Source organism: Hirundo rustica, chromosome 5 (assembly GCF_015227805.2).
Source record: "Hirundo rustica isolate bHirRus1 chromosome 5, bHirRus1.pri.v3, whole genome shotgun sequence".
Lineage (NCBI taxonomy): Eukaryota > Metazoa > Chordata > Aves > Passeriformes > Hirundinidae > Hirundo > Hirundo rustica.
In genome coordinates, this window is record NC_053454.1 from 35342366 (window position 1) to 35360309 (window position 17944).

General features: G+C 36.4%; 1 protein-coding gene across 3 annotated transcripts in view; it reads left to right on the forward strand.

The window, feature by feature from the left end:
• The window catches only part of ASB5 (ankyrin repeat and SOCS box containing 5), a 39665-nt gene that overhangs the window by 5265 nt on the left and 16456 nt on the right, over positions 1-17944 (forward strand). The window contains exon 1 of one of the 3 annotated variants that reach the window (XM_040064532.2): positions 6076-6318. The exons of 1 other annotated variant lie outside the window; for it this stretch is intronic. In XM_040064532.2, coding sequence (XP_039920466.1) covers positions 6123-6318 — 196 coding nt within the window. In that variant the 5' untranslated portion in view covers positions 6076-6122. Of the gene's footprint in view, positions 1-6075; positions 6319-17944 lie in introns of those variants that run through there. One more of the 3 variants, XM_058420634.1, reaches the window with a different exon arrangement.

Genomic DNA, 17944 nt, shown 5'->3' on the forward strand with positions numbered 1-17944 from the left:
ATTATTCGTGTACTCAAACAACTTGATTTGTATAGAGCCTAAACTTTGTCAGACAAATGATTTTAATACACTGGAGGAAAAAGTACCACCATATCACACAAAGCCATAAATATGAACTTTCTAGAGAAGTTCAAGAACTGATGGAAATAATATGCTACACCAAAATACAGAGACTAATTATGTTTGCAACAGAACTTTTATAAGTTTTTGTGCATTAAAGCTCTTTTAAAGGAACTCTTGTGTTTCATTATTAGAGAAGACAAATGGTGTCTAAATATGTAACTGTTAAGTAAAATGGGTGTCAAAAGCCAGAGCTCAACTGTGAGAAGTGTTTTAAGACACTCATTTTTCCCTGTTGGGCCACTAAAGATGTCATTGCATTGCATTTTGAAACAGACTTTTGGTTAAAGCCTTTGATTGGGTTATTAGGCTATTGCAGGAATTATGAGAACTGCAGAAATCTGAATGAAACATAACTTTGGTTATGAGTTGTAGCTTCATACTGTACGGTTTATGTAGCTCCTGGATAGATACGGTGTTAGGAAGAAAAGCTGTAAAAAGGAGATAAGAGCTTTTCATTTGTTTAGTTTACAGTGTTGTGTCTGTTGCAATTGGCAACACAACTCTCAGGTTTTTGTGCTGATAGGCTTTGCCATGTTGCTTAAGTGATTGTGTAGAATTCTTAAGGATAGCAATGGGGTGCAGTGAAAAAGCAGTTCAGATCTAAACCAAGTTTCATCTCTTCTGGATGAAAAAGTTTGTGTTCTTTCTTTTTTTGTCTTTTCAATCCCCCAAAACAGTAGCATAAAGTCTGTACTTCAGCCACCCTTTCTCTTCATATTTTACGGACAGTAGTATTTGGGTTGTCCTAAGGGGCTTGAGTTCCCATTTAGAAAAGGATGCAGCAGCTGCTGGATGTTTTCCAGCCACCCCAGCCTCTGAATTTCTTGTAACTCTCAGGTGAATATAGCTTTTTTGGGTTTATTTTCTGTGGCCTAAGCATAAATGCATAATGTCCTAAACTTAAAAATTATATTAATGGAAAGAACATTTAATACTTTTCGAAGATTGTTTTATGGTATGTATGCCTTTTTTTGTCTTCAGTTCAATCTTAAGGTAACATTTTGCATAATGAGGAAATAAATTTTAAAGTCGTTCTTCTGAGTCTAGATTTCTTCAGTTCAAATGCTTTGAATATAAAATAGTGGAAAAAATTGCTAAAGATAGATCATGTGGGAAATGACATAACATTCAGTAACTTCAGATAAGTAGGTAAAATTTTGAGGATTAGCATCTCATACACTTATTAAAATACAAGTCAGCTGGTCACTAAGCAGGTGACTTTTCATGCTGAGTTAGAAATTTCCTTTTCAGTAGCTCATGCTTCTTTTGAGTCCTTCATGAATCATTATATGCTTACATCAGAAACTCAGTACTAAAACTTGATTTCTTACTGATTTTATTCTAAACTCTTTGTTTCAGGGGCATTACTTTCCAATTTTCTCCTGGTTTGTTGCCCATAGTGTATAAAATTCTTCAAAGCACCTAAGAGTTCCTGTTCTTCTGCCTGGTATTTTACAATCTTCTATTATACCTGTTATTAAATAGAAGTTTCAGAACCAGGATAACCATCAACATCTTGTGTCTATTTAGCCATCTCTTATATGTGGAGAAAAACATGCAGGTGAAGTGTCATACAAATAATTCCTTGTACTGCATCTCATCTTTATCTCATTTTTGAAATAAGCATTTTCACTTTCAGACACTTAAATGCATCTCCAAAATACAGAAGAAAATTGTTAAGACTAACTGTAATGGAATTTGTGTTGTGAATATAATTACTCATTTACATCTTTGTAAAAACATTATCCTTTAATTTAATTATATTATTTAAAAATAGAAGGAAGCGTGCTTTCCAAAAGTAACGACACAGCATGTGCTACAAAGAAAACATATTTCTAAGGGTTTTATAGTCTTTGGTGTTGAAAAACTGCCTTCAAAGACTAAATATTCTGTCAGTTGTGTTAATTTTCTTTCGTATCTTGCCTTACTGAAAATGGAACACACCAGTCTTCTAAAGCATAGATGAAAATTTGCCAGAATAAAATAGTTTATGAATATGGTTATGTAATTAATCATAGATAATAGAGCATAGGTTTTTGGATGTGGGGTTGGGGTTTTTGTGTGTGTGTGTGTGGTTTTTTGTGGGTTGGTTTGTTTGTTTGTTTCCTAAGAATTACTTTTTTAGGTTGAGGATAAATTGTACACTAGCTTTTGGACAGTTTGAATTAGCACAAACAGGTGCCATTGCTAAATACTTTCTTTCTGCACTTGGCTGCTACACAGTAAAGCATTAAAGGCCACACTACTTTGTCTGAGCTCTGGAGTTAGAAATGAACCACTTTATAGTCATTATAAACAGCAGTACTGCTATCTTGATTATACAGATTAAGTTCTTGAGAAATGATAGCTGACCAAGCTACATTATTTCTGAAGTGGTTTTAAAATTAAAATAGTTAGTTACCAGAAATGGGGAAGCATATCAGAGGAATCATTACATTGTTCTTGTTTTATCTGCTGGGAATGTGCTAGTATGTCAAGGTAAGGGTATCCTTGTCTGTCACAGTATTACTGTCTTCTTAAACAAAATAAAAATCCAAATATTGTTAATCTGCAATGTGGCTCATTGCCATTTTCTGGTCTGCTATGATAAAACCCTAAATGCTAAAATAATTTTACAGCCTATCTCTTCTGTCAACATGAAGTTCAAGATTTAATTTTATTTAGGTTTGTAATCTGAATTTTGTATTAAAATAAAAATTATTAAATACCTAAGTAGTTATTCTTTTCACCAGGATGTCTGAGTGGTTTTTTAACAGCAATAAAGTTATCTTCAGAATACTCCCCATTTTGCTAGGGAGGAAATGAGGCCAAGAAATTTTATTCCCAAAAGTCAAAACTACATGGGAAATGCAAATATCCAGGTTAAGCCACTGCTCTTTTCCAATGTTTTGATGTCTTTATAATGTTGTACATTTGTTACATATGGTGCATTTCCATTTGGAAGCTCTCATTACTCTGCAGTGCTGCAAGATCTGACTCCAGTTACTTCACATTGCCATGCAATAGAAAATATGGGACACTCGCCTCCCATTTTTTTCCACTCCTTCATGACATTGGTTTGACCATCAGAGCCTTTATTTATTTACCTATGCTTCTATTTTCTGGTTTCCATTGCAACAGCTGTAGCTTCTGTTTCTGGTTTTCCCAGTCTGCATGGGCTTCCTCTCAGCTATTCTGTGTTGAGACCTCAGCATGCACGTTGCTGGCTCTCCCAAAATGCCGTGTGGGCGTTAACTTCTAAGCAGTTGCTCAGTTTTCATGACTGGGTGCCTCATAGCGTGGCTTTGCCAGCAAGCTGTAATGGTAATTTCTGTACCGGTTTAGAACCCTTAGATTACGATAGACTTGGTTCTGTGCAGTTGGGAGAGTTTCCAGCTAAGCTGACACATAAGAGTTATAGAGCTCTAAAAGAAGAAGAAATATTATGAGAATAATTTTACCAGCTTCTGGTGAGAATGTGTGAACTGGAATTCTCAAAACTCATTATTTCATGTAGTTTTTCATCCTTATGTTGTTTATTACTGATGAGGGAAATTTTTGAGGGAAAGGACACAAGGCAAGTTTTGATACAGGAATAACCTTCCTGTCCAATTTTTGTGTTGTTCCTAAAAGCGGTTTTACAAATTCTTTAGGTCGTTTGAAACATTGCTTACAAAATACTAAATGCACACATATCCTTATTATTGCAGTTTTAAATTTACTTTTTTTGAACCTTAACAGAAGAATTATACTTGAAGAAAACCATCTAACAATTGAGAAATTTATTTTGTGATTTACCTACTGCAGTTATAAGAATCAGGAAATAGTACTGTAAAGGGAAGATGAATTCTGAGTGCTGCTAACTCCTGATGTTATTTATGGTAATTGCTATTTGGAGTTTTGCCTCTACAAAGAAAGATTGTTTGTTAACAAAACGTGGGAGAAGTCCAGATGATGGCACAATATGAAAAAAAGGCAAAACACTGTATGGAAGAAAAGCTTTCCATAACATAATTATGGTGTTTCCTTGTTCTGCATGGTAGATTTGTAAAAGAGGTCCACAAGATGGCTGGGCAATTCTGCGGTCTGATTAAGTTAAGCTTAATAATACTAGTACAAATATGGAAGAAGTAAGAAATTCCAATATTGGGTGTGTTACTAAGGAAAATACCATTTCTCTTAATGATTGAAAAAGAAATTGACAGTGGAGCTCAGAACGTAATGCCTTTTGTGGAGAACATGACACCTCAATTCAGTGTCGGATAACAATGTGCCAAATATAAAAAGGGATTTTCGTTTGGCATTTTAAGTACTCATTCCCGCTTCTAATAATGGTATGAGGAAAGCAGTTCCTATTCTGGCTGGATGAGAAAATGTCTATAAATGAAATTTAGTAAAAAATTTCTTTTTTTTTCTTACCAACTAATATAGTTTACAGTGTAAACTCCTTCTTAATTGCCTTTTCTAGTTATGGTTGACTTTTAAGTGGAATAAATTTTTTCAAAGAAAAATACCTAATGCCTGTTTCTCTCAAGATAAGCACAATTCACTTCCTCTCTGTTAAAAAACTTGATATTTATTTCCAAGAATATTTGCATTTATCATTATATTTTCTTCATTTATAAGGGTTTGTTTGAATTTAGTTTCCGAAAAACATATCTTACTCAAATAAATTACTCTGAGAGTCAGATGACGAGAGGTATCTTATTGTTTCCACTTTCCTTTCAGAAATATGGTTTTGTACTGTGGTGCTTAATATCTGCTGTTCTATTCATTGAAGTCAGGGTGATCTATGGATGCAGTGACATTTGGATCATACCCTTTTATCCTGATGGAGAGCTGCCAACATTCTAAAATGTTTTTTTCTAATCACCAAACAAGAGAATCCAGGGTAGAATAGAAAGGTTTAGGATTACTTTGGATATAGTACTTTAGGTTATAATTGAAGACACTGATTTTTACTTTAGAAGGAAGTATAAAAGTTTAGAGCAGGACCCTTTCTTGTGCTACCATGAATCTTTACTTAAATCTAGTTCTGTCATGCAGCTCCTCAGTTTGTATCATGTTACAACTCGGCAGTTTACTGAACAATTACTCACGCTAATGGAACAACTTGTGAGTGACTGCTGATGATTGTGAGTAATAGCTTTATGATATAAAAGCAAATTAATTCTTAAAAAATTGGAGGAATTTAGATTCCCCTCTCTAAAACTGGCCAACAAATAAAGCCTGTGATGTCATAGTTTAAAATAATATGATATAGCACAATGAAATGCATAACTATTAGAAATTTTCCATGCTTTATATTTACCATTGCATTTTAATTAATTTAGTTTTAGATGCTCAAGGTCTTACGCATAAAAATATCTAATTATTTGATTCGTATAACCTGCTCTGAATCCTGTTTTTTGTATAGTGCTGAAGTCTTAGTATACTGGATACTTTCATTCAGCCTGAGAAAAATGAGAGACTGTCAAAGCTGGTATATATTAAATCTCTATTTATTAATGTGTACTTCAATTATTTACAGGTATGATTCTAGTTTTTTAAGGAAAGAATATTAGTCTGACATACAATGAAATATCAGAGAAGAGCAGTAGTACTTAAGCAGCAGGAGAACATATTTTAGCAAAAACAGATTATCTGAGTTACGTGGTTTAGTACGTGAATTTCAGGGGTTTATAATAGTAATCTTGAAAATGTATTTTAAACATGTAAATGAATGAATTAGAAATGCACAATGTGGAACGCAACAGACCTTTTAAGTGGAACAAGTACAATCCAGGATCTTGGAACCTGCTGTCCCACATGAGTATCACCGGGCTAGCAAGAGTGGTAGTGAACTCAGTACTATGTACAGTATAAATAATCGTCATATTTTGAGCAGCAGGCATCATGACCAGCTGATATTTTCTTTCCTCGGGACCAGTTGTTCCCAAGAGTGCATGGCTGGAGCCATATGATCTTATCAACACATTTGAGAGCCTGACCCAAACACTGACAGAGATTTTGCTGCAGCAATGACTGTCATAGAAGAAAGTCGCCCTTTTGCACAGCAGTTATCGAATGTCTACTTTACTATACTTTCACTTTTTTGTTTTAAACTTTTTGTGAAGATCAGCCTTGCTATACTTAGTCATTTCTACATTGTGAAAGGAAACCGTAAGGAAGCAGCAAGGATAGCTGCTGAATTTTATGGAGTTCCTCAAGGACAAGGTATATTTGTGCATACTGTGTTATCACTACTCTTTGGGGATTTTGTTGTTCAGGTAATTACATATGTGCTAGCCTCATTTACATTCAGTTTTTCAAATGGTATGCATGAGTGGGGGTTTTTTCTGTAGTTGTTGCTGTGTTTTTTATAACAAAAATTATGTGTAGGAGTGTGTTATAGATTATGTGAGCTTTTTGTTTGTTTGTTTGGGGTTTTTTTGGGTTTTTTTGGGTTTTTTTTGTAGATTAATGTTAAGTTCAGAATAAAACTGAAAATTAACAGCCAGTTTTCTCTTAGGAGGGAACTCTATATTTAAGATGGCTGTATATAAATAAGATTGCCGAATGCTTCCCAGTCTGGGACTATTTTCCCAATTGCTCCTGATGTTTCCCAGCTTACTATGCATAGTTGAAATTTTCCATGTTTGGCATATGATTATTTTGCACAGCTCTAGTGAAATTAGTCCAAATATTTCTGAAAATGGTGTCTTGATTAAGGTAAAATTTTCTTACCATAATTTTTTTGAGAAGATGTAGTCCTCATGTACTTTTGAATAAGTTGTCTCTTGGCACATATCAGGAACCTTGGTAACACTTTGTCAGGGCCAGCTTTTGGGCATGTGTGTGGAAACCCTTCAGATTTTACTGGGTTGAAAGCTCTTGTGAAAATTCCTTTTTCTGTTCATACAAGCAGAACTTTAGCAGAACTGTTGCCCCAATCTCATCTGTAGTGAGGTACCATTTTCATTCAATTCTTCTTTTGCGTTATAGAACACTCTTTCTTCTAAGCTGTGGCATGCTGGTACATGACTGAGACCTGATTTTGCTCAGGTTGGGATCCCTGCTACCTCACTTGTCTTTATTGTTGTTCCTTGTATTGTGATGGCATCAAGCTGAGTGAGGCAATGGAGCAGGAAGGCTTGTCTTGCCTCTCTTGTCTTACCTTCACTACTCATCCCTAGGTACCACAAATGTGAAGACACACCCCAAGTTAAACATAAAGGGAGAAACTATAGAAATGAGCCAGAAACAGTTGCAAAGTCAAAAGGTCTTTTCAGTCTTCTTTTTTGGGACTGAAGCTAGACATTTTGTTTGAGGGTGTTAAAATTTGCAATCCATAAAGAAAGGCTTAAATCTTAAAATAGGAATTAGCTTACTTTGCAGAAGATTTTTCTGAGGTGGATTTATATCGTGTTTTCTGCACGAGCTCTGAAACGCAGGGTTTTTTACATCTGAGCCTGTTGCGCTACTATGTGTGTGTGTTTTTGTGTGTGAGTGTATGTGCAGATATGTATGTGTGGGAGGGTGTGGCTATGTATGTATACATTCACTACAGTAGGATAGGACATAGACAGGAATACTTGCAGAGAAGGGGAAGGCCTTACTTGGAAATCAAGAAGTTTTTGCTAGGAACTGCTGGCTAGCTCTAAGTCTTTATGGGAAGACTGACACGCAAGCTACGCACAGAAGGAAAGAGACTTGAGAGGAACTGGAGGGCATAATATACATCAGTCTGGAGAGTAAAATAGTGGTGTTACCTGTTGCTGAACACAGGAATCTGGAAATCAGTCATTTCTCAAAAGTCTCATTTATTATACATAAAGTAATGTATTATTAAGCATTCTAGTAGCTGGCCAGTTCAAAAAATGAAAATCTGTCCCTCTTGCAGGTTACTGTTTTGGTCAGGTAGCAGAGGTTTTTGTATTGATTTAAAGGATCAAGCATTGATTTAAAGGATCGTAGATTTTCTAGTTTTCCGTTTGTTTTATTAAAAGAAAATAGTTAATGCAACGGTTTTGTGCCTAAATTGTACTTTTTGCAGTTCAGCATCAGTGTGCCTTCGTTTTTCACTGTCCGGCTCGCAGTGAATGGTTCTGAATTTGTAACAATTGTAAGCACACGTTCAGCTGGTGTTGCACAGTCTGTAATTCGTCCATTTGTTGTGACTAACAGCAGCAATCCTTGCTCTTTGGGGATCCAAATAATTATCCTCAAAATTATTATTTTATCTTATCTTTTCTATACTTTAGTCCTATGTCTGTGGAAGGAGGCGTGCTAGTGTCTGAACTCAAGTGTTGTGGGATTTGATTTGTTGGTGTTGGTGAAACACAGGGATGCCTCAGAGTTTATATAATATATGTAACAAAGTATCCTTTTAAAAGTGATATCTAAAATATGTACAATTAGTAATGTGAGGCATGAAACAGCCTGAAAAAATAAATACTGAGTGTCCTCCTAATTAGTGATCCATTCTGTGTTTTTTCTCAAGTATCAGAAAAACCTTGGCAGAAAAAAACAACACAAAGAACCACCAAAACAGATAATTAGCCTAGCATCTATCATTAGGTAATTGAAGTTTATAGTGTTTCAATAAGTAATTCAAATTAGAGGAAATGTTTCTTTTCATTTTCCAGCTTTAACCTGATTACATACTCTCAAAATTCTGTTAGCACTGGTATTTTAGGTTTGCTTTTAATAACAAAAATTACTTATTGCTATTATAATGGCTTGGCTAGGACAGAGCACTATAATTTTGATGAAAAAAAGAACCCTTGGAAATAATGTGCTACTAGGCACAGGCATTATTTCATACTTTCTAAATTGACCCCTTGAGTTAAAATAAGTCTTTCTTTTATGAAGTCTGTAATTGAGAGTGTTTCAGGTACAGAGCAGTACAGAGCAGTTTTTGATAGAACTTCTCTCGTCAGACTGAAGGTACAGAGGTCAGGTTAGGAATTGGGGCCCAGGGATCATTTTGAGGCTGCTTTGTTTTGTCACTTTTTCTCTATTAAATATAAGGAGACAGCTTTGTCTGTGTTGTCTGCTTTGTGTGGTCTCGTTGCCAAATGTTAATAGTGAAATAGGTCATACTTTGTTCCTTTATATTTCAGGAATTTTTCAGTTTCAGTAGTCAGCAATCTACACTCCCATCTATCCTTTGGATCTCAAGTGTGTATGAACAGCTGGATAATGTCACAATAAATAATTACAAATTATTATACGGATTATGTGGCATTGAAATACAGGAACTTGATCAGTGTTTAGCATCAGCTGAGACCAAAAAAGTGCTTCTAAAAGCTCTGCTAATTATAGGGCACATTAATTTGTTTATGGAAATGATGTCTGAGTAAAACTTCTCGTGTATAGCTGAAAGGTACCTTCAGAGGTAAATTGAATGCTGTAGGATCAAATATACATGAGTTATCTGGCCAATGTTTTGCTAACCTGTTTTTAAAATATTTAGTAATAATGATTCCTGCAGCATCCTTATGCAACCAATTGCAGTTTTTACTTTTCTCATCACTAGACTGCTTCCCACTTTCCCCAAGACTGACCTAAATCCTTATTTTTGCAGACTAAATACATGAAATATGATTGTTTCTCTCTGTGTATAAGAAGTATTGAATTGAAGGACTATTATCATGCATTTTCCTACTTTCCTCCTGCTGTTTTTTATTTTATAGAATAAAGTAAAAAGGATTTAACTTAATCTGTCTTCCTAAGTCTTATTTTCTAGCACCTGGAGTTACTGCAGTTGCTCTCCCTTGGCCTTGTGCCAGTTCATATATAGTTTACAGACATCTTTACTGATGTCTAATTTCCCATGTTTAACAGACTGCTCCAGCTGACACTTTATGAGTGTAACCGGGGGAACTATTAGTTGCATACAAGTGGAACACTTATGTCATGTGCCATGTATATGGCACCCTATGTGATACCTCCTGGAATGATGCTGCCCCCTCAGCAGTAAAGTATTTTGGGTGGAGTCTGTAGCTTGTAAATCATATGTTAAAACAAAGTCACTGTATTGTTCATTTGCTTTTTCTTCTCTAAGTATAGAACTTTGTACTGGCATTCAGCTAATTGCATGTTCTGTTGGCATCAGACAATTTCCCCTTTTTACTTACCTGTTTTGAATTGTTTCCCTCTGAGCAGTTGTAGCATCTACAGTTTAGTATCATCTACTGATTGCATAAAAAGAAATACATTATTCTATCATTCACAATGTTAAAAGCCTAAATAGCACCAAATGCAGAACGGAACTCTGCAGTCTTTTTTACATTTGCTTAAAGCGAGTTGAAGACCCGTGTCCCAAAAAGCTATTAGAGTTGAATTCCTTTTTTTTCAGTGAAGTCAGTGGTATTAGTACCATAAAAAAATTAAATTAAATAGGGATCCATTCTATTATAAAGGTGCCACTTGCTGGGTTATTTTTAACTCTGGCACTAATTGTGTAAACACTTACTCATATACACTTGCCCCATTGATTTGAAAGGGACTGATTAGTTGTGTGGAGCCAAGTGCTTTGCAATCAGGGACTAGAGCTGTGTTGGAAATAGGTTGTGGTGCCTAGGGTTTCTTTATTTTGTTGAAGTGAACATTTACATATTCATTGCATTTGAAACTTTGCAAAAGTCAACATTTTATTAATTTCTTTTTTTAATGGATAAAGCTGTAGCAAGTATATGTTTGTTCCATTATAGAATTCTGTGCCCTACAAACTGATACACAAGAATCAACTAACTTGAAAATTAACTTTAGCTCCTTAACAAACTATGTATAATGACAGTGATCTGCACAGTAACATTTCTTCTCTCGTGGTATTTCCCAATCTGCTAAGAGTTAATAACTCAGCCTTTTGTGCAGCTGTTGCTGGATGAACACTGGAGGGTCAAAAGCGGCTTTTAGACTCTTCCTACTCTACCAACCAATTGGTCACATCATGAAAGTGCTCTGTCTATAGGAACACTGGCTTGGAGCTTCAGATGAGTTTTATGGTTTAGTTGCTTTAGGATGAGGTACTAGTGCTGTGACATGAGGTGATTTCAAAGTTTGTGTATCATATCTAAAGAATTAATCAATTATCAGATTTTGGGTCTGTAAGATATAAACTCTGCCAACAAATACTGGTAAGATCTTGGTTTATATGAAAAATCCTATACTTTGTTGCTATAGATAACTTTATAGAAGGAGTCACAGTTCTCACTCATAAACTTTTTGTAAGGGAGAAGGTGTCTATTTCATCAAAAGTAAACTTGATACTTGGTAATTTTCAAAATGTATTTAGCTACAAGCAGAAAGTGATAGGAACCTTCTTATTAAAAAAGGAAATTTGCAGAGGTTAACATAGCATAAGCAACAAACAGCTAGTCATGTACATATACAGATACCTGGGGTCTGATAGACAAGCTAATTAGTTCTGAGAATGTAAAATTATTTGTCTTAAATATCCTATTTTAAATGATGTCACCTCTCTTCACAAAAAAAAAAGTATAAAATTTCACTTTATCCATAAGTGTATAAGTTAAAGTTATTTGAAAGCAGAAATTGTGTTTATAGTATGCTTCTTAAAATACATACTGGTTTTGCAGAACTGGACAGGTGAATATGGCCTGGTTTCTTCTTAAAAAAGTCTACTCTTGAATGACCATAGCAAATTCTAAGCTACCCATCTTTGCTTTATCTGCCTTGGACAGGCATGGTAGGAAAACTCAGTACGCTAGTTAGGCTAAATTAAGCCATTGACAGGATTGTAGTAGTTCAGTCTACTGGAGTCTCCATCTTCTTCCAGAGACTGGTAAATACTATGAAATTTTCTGTTTCCTTTTCTCTTGTACACTACTTGGGTAGCCCCAAGAAACCAGTCCTTGAAATACAGCTTATAGACAGGCCATAATGCTGTGTTTCAGTCAGGGATCTACTGTTTTGAAGGCTTGTAGGGAATGATTACAGCAAAGTTTTCATATTTTATCCTAACAAATTGCAATTGATAATGCCACTCAGGAACAGTTGTTAGGTAGGGAAGATAGGCATGAGGCATTTTCTCAACTTACATTCCACAGAGATCACAGTTCTATTAATAAAAGCCATACAAGACCTCTCGTAGTTTCCTGGATACAATGGAGATTCATTTAGCAATGATAGGAATATTGTATGGCATACCTATTCACCATACCACTTGGTGTAAGGCACCACATTTAGCATTTGTTTTTCATCTGCAGCACGTAAACTAATGGTGTAAAAATGCTTAAGATAGTGTGAATATTCTTTTTTGAAAGTTTAGAAGGGGGGCTTTTTTTGGTGGAGCTCATCACTTTCTCTTGTATGCCAAATAACATTGCCTAGTATGACAAACGACGACTAAAGAAGTGTGGTACTTCAAAATAAAGCCAATAAGGCACTTTCTTTGAAGGAAAAATATGACACCACACATTAGACAAATACCAAAACATTCTTTTTTGAAGAACATATTCTACCTTAAAGAGGTTTGCTCTGAGTTACATTATGCAATTAAATTGGCATGGCCAGAGCCCTGACTATTTGCAGCAACAAAAAGCAAAACCATCTGTTAGTAAACATGTTACTTTTAATTCAAATTTTTAATTTTTTTACATTCCTCATCTTAAAGAAAATTTCTGAGGCCACAGAAACTTCTAGTGAATGTGTGTACTGGAGCCTGTTTGCCTGCTTGCCTCCCTGAAAGAAACTGATGTAACCTGTCATGTGGATTTGTTTGTGGGTTATTTTTACTCTTTTGTGTATGTCAGGACCTCCTTGAAGTTCACCAGCTGCACTTTTTGGTTGGTTTCATTCAGGTATACCTCCTTTAAATGTATTTTTTTCTGAATATGGACCTTAACTTGTCACCAACCTAAGTCCCATTTGCTTGCTTGGAGCATACACTCTAAACTCACATGGAAATGACCTTCATCAATTAACTTCAGTATTTTTCTCTGTGAAATGAATAGTAACCTTATGAAATTGTATAAGTACAAAATTAACATTATGAACGCTGATGTAGCTTAAAAGCTGGGGTTTTAAATGTGCGAAGCAGTAAGACTGAAAGGCAATCCTGGAGCAATCTGTCTGCAAGGTTTTAAAGAGAACAAGATGTTAGAGAAAATATGCAGAAAACTGCAGTATTGGCTTGGGGCAAGCTCAGTTGTACCACCCGCACTGGTTTTCTTGCATTGGTGGGGCATAAGGCAACAGGGGAAGACCAAAATAGCATAGCTCCCTGAAGGTGATGTTCCTTCCTTCAGCCCCTGGATTCTTATGGCCAGGGTTTTGCTATTCACATTCCTCTCTCGTAGGGGATGTTCTCAAACATTCACAATGCAGGCAAACAGCGAGTGAACTTCTGCCAGTTAGATGGGGATGGCTTGGGGGGAATTGCATAGCATGCCTAAGTACTGAGCTCTGCCCATGACTGCAGCAATGCTGGCTGCTTGGCTATAAATCCTTTGTGGCATGCTGCATCTGTTGCACTAGTGGATGCTGCTCTCTGCCATGTCTGGAGTCTTTCTGGCAGTAGATATGCTTTCTCTTTTTATGGCTGTTCTTTAACTGACTGAAGATTCTCTCTGGGGTGCCCTTCACCACTCCTATGCTGGCTACTGGTTTCATGCCTGTGTCTGTCTTTCTGTCAATATCTGAAGCTCTGGCCTGCTTGGTAACTTGATTTGCTTGGGTTGTGCCCCACGATTTCTGTGATTTAGTTTAGTTTACATATTAGCAAGTATTCTGTGTTACTGCTGCCTTGTCTGCATGAAGAGGTAAACATTGCAAACAAGACAAGAAATGTAATAAATGTGTCATTGTTCTGTATTTGACTTCTGGGAGGCCTCAGACAAAGCCTTTGTCATATCAGAAATTTAAATCTTTTTTCAACCTTCAGTTATGATTCCCAGCATCCAAGAACACAGCTGTAACAACTGTAGAAATGTCAGGAGAAGAGGTAGGAAAATTACTAAATTACTAGCCAGCTAGCCATGCTGTTGCTATCATCCTCATCATCGTCATCATCATCTTCTATTACTACTGCTACTACTATTACTACTGATTTGAACTTCCAGCTAAGAGATAGTGATGAGATTGTATTAAGAGTATGTAATAGACTTTTTTAGTGCTTGTAATGGTGTAAAGAAATGTCACTTTATGCTTAAGGAACTAGTGACCATTCAAGCATTATCTACCTATCTGCTGGCATTTGTCAAGAGGACTGGTTGGTGACCTGGATAATGCCTAAGCTTCTGTTCGCCTGCTAATGAGTTATATCACCATCCTACCTGCCATGAAGCATGGCTTGATGCAAGGATATATTTAACAAATAAAAAGTTGTTCCAGACCTTTCTCTGTTCTGCTCCAAGAGCTTTATCCCTGTACTTTTATGCTGCATTTATGATCCTTGGCATTGAGCTGGCACTGCAGAATGTAACAGGGGCACCACTGTGGCCTTGTAGGATGCTGTTTTTGTCAGTAACCACGGATCCTCAATCCTAATATTTGCTTCATCTTGGCATCTCCTACAGGGAGGAATGTTCAGGATTCCTTCTGGTTTGTTTTTGGCGATGTCAAATGACAGGCCACTCCTGGGGTACTGGCACTGAGCCACAGGGAGCCTGTCTGTCATTTCAGGTTCATGGTTGCAGGGTGTGGATCACATGAGCAGGAAGAGTCAGTTTCTAGTCCTGTTCCAGAATTTAGTGTGGCAGGTTCCATGCAGTCATTGTGACCCCATAATAATCCTGGACATGAAAACAGAGTAATCTGAAAGTACAGAACAGTTTGGGAAGCAAGGTGGGTCATCAGTTTGCTGGTTTGAGATGGTTGCACACAAAATACTGATCTGTGACATTTGAAAATGATGCAATTTTGTGCAATTTTTCCTAAGATAAATTATTGTTATAGGTGTTTGGACTGTATTGCATTGGACTGTATCACATGTTGAAAGGTCATGGGGGTTTTGGCTGTTGTTGGTTTTATCAACACATTTTTTGTGTGTTACCACAGTTGCATCTCTGTTGCCTTAAAAATAGCCTTGAAAATAGAATGAATTCCCTCCTGAAAGGGAGGAGCAAAAATTTACTTCTATTTTCATTCCCACCTGTTAAGAACTGCTGCCCCTTTAAACTCAGAGCTATGTGCTTACATGGAAATGTTGAAACTTTACTGACGTTTCCTTTTACAAAAGTCTGGAATAAAAAGATTTTGAAAGTTTCCTTTAACACTTCTTCCTCTGGATTATAAATTTGAACAGAACTAATTATTAATGAAATGTAAAACAATGCTTTATTTAAAGCTTGTATGCTAAATTAGGTCAGAATTCCAAACCCATCAGTAAAGTCCTCTGGTTTCCTTACTCTCAGACTGTAGCATCTGCCCCTTCCCCTGGCTGCTTTTTTGAAGCTAACTGCATTGCTTCCCTGAGTAACTGTGATCTAAATGCTGTTATCCCTAACTGCTTGTTTGCCAAGTCAGGAAAAGTAATGGTCAGGCTTCTGTTCAAGGTTTTCTGGCAGATTTTGGAAGTGTTTGATTATCTTCTATAGAGAAAAATCTGAAGAACAGAACCTCAGGACTAAGCCCAAGTAGTTTTGTAGTTTTGAATGTTAATAGTTTTATTACCGAGTGAAGTTGAAGGATACTGATTTTTATTTTGTAGCTGATACAGTCCAGGGCATAGATGGTTGATGTGAGAAAGTTGACATAGCAATTCCATGTCAGAGGAGGAAGTGAAATGGCACAGTCTTCAGCCTTACTCCATGGTTTTAACCATGTTCATTCCCTCATCTCAAGTACATTTTTACATCATTTCAGATGATTTTGATACTGTTCTAGTTTGTTTTTTTGTTTTTTTTTTTAAATCTTGTATTTGTGAACTGCTTTAATAAGACTTTTTAATGATTTTTCCCTGGAGGTTGAATGGTTGGGCCTAGCAGAATTTAGTAAAAAGCTCCTTCTAGAGTCCTGACTGGATAAGCTTTTCCTTCTTTAAAGCACAAAATGCGTATTTTTTAATGCCCTCTAGAGTATTCAAAGTAACTCAATGAGTGGCAATATCTATGGAATATATCTGTGTAATAGAGACTTTTCCTTTAAGCCATGCTTTGAAGGTGGAGGGTTTTGGGGCTGGTCTGGCTGCGTTGGTAGCTCGTTGCTTGCTGTGCAGTTGTGTGCAGGAGCGCAGGTGATGCTGGCTCCTGCAGGGCTCTGCCTCTCTGAAGCCATGGCAGCCGTCTGTGTACCTGCTGCTTCCCTTGCTCCTGCCAGTCACACCGCTCAGCCTAGTAAGAGAGAAGAGAGGCTGGAATAAATGTGGAAGGCATTTGTATGAAGTACTTCCAGGTTTGTACCAATCCTGTAGAAAGACACAGATTCATTCTCAGCTGACAGCCTCACCCACAAAACTCCTACAAAAAAATGCAGATTTTTTCTTGCCAGACCGCTGTCAATTCCTGCTCTGCAGTCCCAGATGCTTTGCTTGATCCTGATCCTCACCACCTTCTCCCGAGAGTCCTGGAATCCCATTCCAAATGGAAATTTAAAACTGAGATGAGGCCTCAGAGCCATGACAAATACAAAACCTCTCAGTGTTTATTTCTCACAGGAGAACAACGCTGGTATCTTCATGTACAGGCACATGCGTACACATCCCTAGTATGCCCTCCTGTTAATTCCTCTTCCAGTATTTATTTACTTGGAAGAAAGCAATACAAAGTAACACATAATTCTAGTATTAAAGTGATATATTTATAATGTCCCATTTATAATGAGCCCTTTTTTGAAAGATGTGTTTCAGATTTACATTCAGAGTCTGATTGCTGGATATGTTGAAGTGTTCATTTCAGTCTGGGAGATATTTTGGTTGATTCAGCTAGATAAAACCCGAGGAAAACATTTGTCTGGAAGCAGCCTGATGTCTGTGAGAGTGCTGTTTTGTTCTGTCTTGTGAGAAGCACAGTAGCCCACCTGGTTCTGTCCTGTAAAGGGTGTAGCACGATTCCAAGTGAGACAGTTCTCATGTGCTGTAATTTCAATGTGAAATTTGCAGCTGCTCCTTCTTCTTCCCCTCACCCTATCTAACTATAATCGTGCCTCTGATTTTCTCCAAAAGAAAGGACAAGAGGGACATAGAAAATGTCATTAAATATCTGAGCATTATATCAGAATTTTAGGGGTTAAGTTTTGTCAGGTATCTGAAAAGAGCAGTATTAGTGAAACACAGTAATGTTGATTTGCTTGTTAAAAAATTTACAAGTGGCTAGTTTATATATCTGTAGAAGAGCATAATGAGGAAATACTACAAGGAAATGCCAGGGAGGTAAAGGAGACATTTTAACATGTTATTACTACAGAGAAGTCACTGTCTTTTACCATGATGGAGTTTTATAGTGAATCGCTTCTCTCTGCAGATTTTTGTTGTATAGTATCAGCCTGATACAGAGTAGTGAACAAAAAAATTACACTCTTTTGTTGGTTTTATTACTATTTTGAAAAAAATACTGATCTGTGCTTTTTCTGATGAGGCTACAGCCTTATTTTCATAACAGGACCAGACTTTCAAAATAAATGGGTTTTTTTAGTCAAAACATGCTTTTACTCAGGACTTAGTTTCTGTTGACATTTGCAGGATAACTTACCTCCTTTCAAAAAAAAAAAAAAGAAAAAAAAAGAAAAAAAAAAAAAAAGAAAAAAAAGGCAAGAAACAAACCACAAAAAAAAAGGAGTGTTTCATAATTTCAGGGATTCTCCTGAATTCTAAAATCACTCTTAACTGCACATTACATATGAGTAAAACCTGATGCAGCAATAATTGTTGTTATTATTATTAAAAGAATTTCCATTC